We start from the raw sequence: 3,639 nt of genomic DNA, 5'->3' as shown, positions 1-3,639 counted from the left end.
AGCAGAGGCATGTAAAAACAGCCTTTCTCATTTAAACCATAACGTTTAAATTATTGAATTGTTAAAGGAGGAATTGTTTCTGTTCTTCTTTCTTTGTTATGATGGTATTATACTCCTCAATAAAGGTCACACCCCTTTCAACAGTGTCATTTACCACAGTCAAGTGTAGAATTGTCTGTAGTCCTCTCTGAACTCCCATGACTTGGGATCATAACCTAAAAATTGCTGAAGATGGTTGCTTGCACCAAAATAGCATCTGCTCTAGCAACCCTGGCTCTTTAAGGGAGGGTATATACACCTTGCCAGTTTGGAGCTTCTGAAAATTTTCACTGTTTTATTTTTATTATCTATTCTCACTCCTGGTAACTAGGATACCTCATCAACATCCTCTTTCAGGGAAACTGTCCATGCATGCAAGATACAGAATGTTTATGATCATGTGGATTAGGTAAAGAGCTAGTTTTGTATGTTTACTGATGTCACTGTTGATTTGATTCTCCTTGGAAGTAGGTAAATTAGCTATCAAATACTTTTCAAGATTATTGAAAGCACGCAGAAGACTCATTCTTGGGGTATTTTATTCAATGACTAATCCATTTTAGCTAAAACTAGTGATATAGAATAATGCCAATTATTCCCATGATACTTCCATCATTTAACTATATTGATTATATATGTATCTCAGTAATTTAGAACTTAGGTGCAAAATACTTTAAAACTTTTATTTTAAAAAACCTAAGATCATTGTACTTAAAAATTTATATTTCATTTATTTTACAGTTTTATTATATTCAATTGCAAATATTAATAAAACTGTGACATTCAAACAACTAGCATTAACAACAGGACTAACTGTCATCGACTGATTCTACAGGTGTTATTTACTTATACCTTAAAGACTAAAAGACCCAAGATTTACACATTTCATTTCTGTTGGTTTTTAAGACACATATTTACTATGTAAACAAGCCCAGATCTTAAACTTCATAGGTGTCTTCATCTGCTGATTTGGCTTGTCTTCACTTATCTGATTTTAAACCACTAGTTGTGTTTGTTGTAGCTTGAAATGAGTTAAAATTGTGCTTCCATGTGTTACTTAACCAAATTTGGGTATCTCTGAGATCCTGTAATACCATTTTTTTTTAAATATCTGCCACATACACTCTTGGTGCCTCAAAATTATTTCTTGATGGTTACTACTAAACTTTGGAGTTATCTTATATTAGATTGATGCTTTATTTCTGTTCACTGTAGGAACTCATCTCCACTGTAATAGGGGTTCTCTAGCTGAAACATCTATATGAGGTGAAGTATCTGTTTGTCATTAGTTTTAATTATTAAAGATTTTAAGTTCAATATTGAAAATTGTAAAATACATCACTTGTATTTCAAAAACTTAAATAGCATTAACTTGTTGTTTGAAAAGGTTGTTGATTTTCTGGACAGAAAAAGTGAGACACTTTAGAAATACTTCAGATGTTTGAGTATTTTGTGGTGGTGATTAAAGTTCAATAGTTTTTAGGATCTACACGAATCTATAGAAATCATTAGTTTTAGAGTACGAGTATTATTTTTTCACTTTTTATAATATTGTTAAACCTCATGTGGAATACTGTGAACAATTCAGTTTTATTCTTACTTCTAAGAAGAATATATTACCTGTTAAGGAGTATAGAGGTGCTGTCGTTGATTTGAAAATTATGAGTTTTAGGAACAGCATAAACATTTCCGTTGTTTTTTGTTGGAATGTAGAAAAGATAGAGGTAAACACTAAGTGGGCATTTTATTAAAAACCCATTCACAAGTGCATTTGTATTTCCATGGGTGAAGGAAACTGATCATATAATGTGTCAGGTAATAGCTTGAGCTATATTAATGCAGAGATGTAATCATATCATGGTTAGTCTATAAAGACAGTGGGTAAAAGCAAGGACATCTGTCATCAGAGTCTATCAACAACAGCAATGGAGAGAGAATGTCTCCTTTTATAGGAAAACTTGCCACTAACTGCTAGTGACAAGCAGGGAAAAGATGGATGTACAGGCTTGTAAAGATCAAATAATATCATTGTGTCCCAGTTGACTGACCTTTTTCAACAGTAGTCAAAATTTGATTACTTCTAACTGTATTATGTGAAGGTTATTATAAACAAATTTATACGGCTAACATTCAGTCTAAAAACTGTATCTCAAGTGTAAACATGAAAGCAGAACTTCAGTGGTCCATAAAACAAACTTTGGACAATTAATGACTGGAAAAACAGATTAGTTTTGATTTAAAGAATTTCACTCTTTTTTGTACTGACTGATAATGAATTAGATATATGAAGAAAATCACCTGAGACACTTAACCCTGTTTTTGTTGTTTTCACTGTGAAAGTTGTTGAAAGTGGTATAATTATGTAGGAGTCATTCATGGTTTAGAGGTTGGGTTCTTTCATTCCTTTAAAATGGGGAATAATGTCTAATGTACATCTACCTGAACATTGTTGTTGATGAACAATATATTAGAAATCTTAAATGTAATAACACTTGATTTTCATTGATATTATCCAATTCATATAAAAAAATCTATATAATTATTAACTCTATACTTTCTTTATGAATGTTCATAGAATAATTAAAAGTGGACACTTCTGTTGCTAAAATTGTATATTTCTTAATGATTGTAGCCTCTTAATTTGTCACCAGAAGATAATTGTCTGCTTCAAGATTTTACATTTAGTTGAGTCTATGTATATCATGTAAGGAATTATGAATCTTTATATATTGGCTGTTTTTAATATTTTTAAGAGTTCCTTTTTTTCTGCTTTAGGTAATAAAAACAGAAGAAAAAATGGAATCTTGGAGCGATAGAACATTACCATTAGATTTGGAACAAAGGTTTGTCTTGTAGTTTGTGTTTGATATTTAAATTACAATGCTGTAATACATTAATCAAAAATTGATTTCTCAGGGAGAAGAAAAAGTTATTTTTCTGAAGTGTCTTATGGTAAATCACTTGACAGATAGAGAAGTTAGGTTTCTAGTTAACCTGAAGACCTGGGTCCCATATGCCTAAGATTTGACCCCGCGACTACCGATTATGCACTGCAAAATGCCCCATATGCAAGGCAAGCACAAGAATTTTGGTTCCAACTTTGTACCATAACAGACTAAACAGCATACGGTTTGCACACAGCTGTCAACAATCAACTTTAACAGGTTTCATCAATGACAATAAATTGCACAAAAATAAAGTGATGCACACATTTTAGAGACAAATGACAAGTAGTTTTAATTTTAAAATCTTCTAAGTGTTTCTTTACTTTCTGCTTGAAAATAATTTAAAAGATATCAAAGTTAAGTAGTTGGTACACAAGCAGGTTCTTACAATAATTTGTTTATAAACATGTTAATTGTACCAAAACCAAGATATTTTCCTGTTTATTGGAAAAGCTGTTCATTTTTATCCTCTTGCATATTGTCCTACTTTAGCACTTCATAGTGTAGTATTTCTTAGTCTTATACATTTCAATGAAAACTGCTGATTCAAATTATATTAATTTTTTTGTCTTCATGAAATTATAACATTTTGGGACATATAATGGCTGGAGACGGCTTGAATGGGTAATGAAGAAAAACTTTAATATAAGTTTAA

General features: G+C 31.1%; 1 protein-coding gene across 1 annotated transcript in view; it reads left to right on the top strand.

Annotated features, from left to right (window-relative positions):
* The first annotated feature begins 1,254 nt into the window (after positions 1–1,254).
* LOC106472268 (golgin subfamily B member 1-like) overlaps positions 1,255–3,639 on the top strand; it is a 121,912-nt gene continuing 119,527 nt past the window's right edge. The window contains exons 1-2 of the mRNA XM_022401587.1: positions 1,255–1,305; positions 2,815–2,882. Of these exons, the coding sequence (XP_022257295.1) occupies positions 2,836–2,882 (47 nt within the window). The 5' untranslated portion in view covers positions 1,255–1,305; positions 2,815–2,835. The remainder of the gene's footprint in view (positions 1,306–2,814; positions 2,883–3,639) is intronic.

Source organism: Limulus polyphemus, unplaced genomic scaffold, assembly GCF_000517525.1.
Source record: "Limulus polyphemus unplaced genomic scaffold, Limulus_polyphemus-2.1.2 Scaffold118, whole genome shotgun sequence".
Taxonomy (NCBI): domain Eukaryota; kingdom Metazoa; phylum Arthropoda; class Merostomata; order Xiphosura; family Limulidae; genus Limulus; species Limulus polyphemus.
This window is presented reverse-complemented; position numbering and strand designations above follow the sequence as displayed.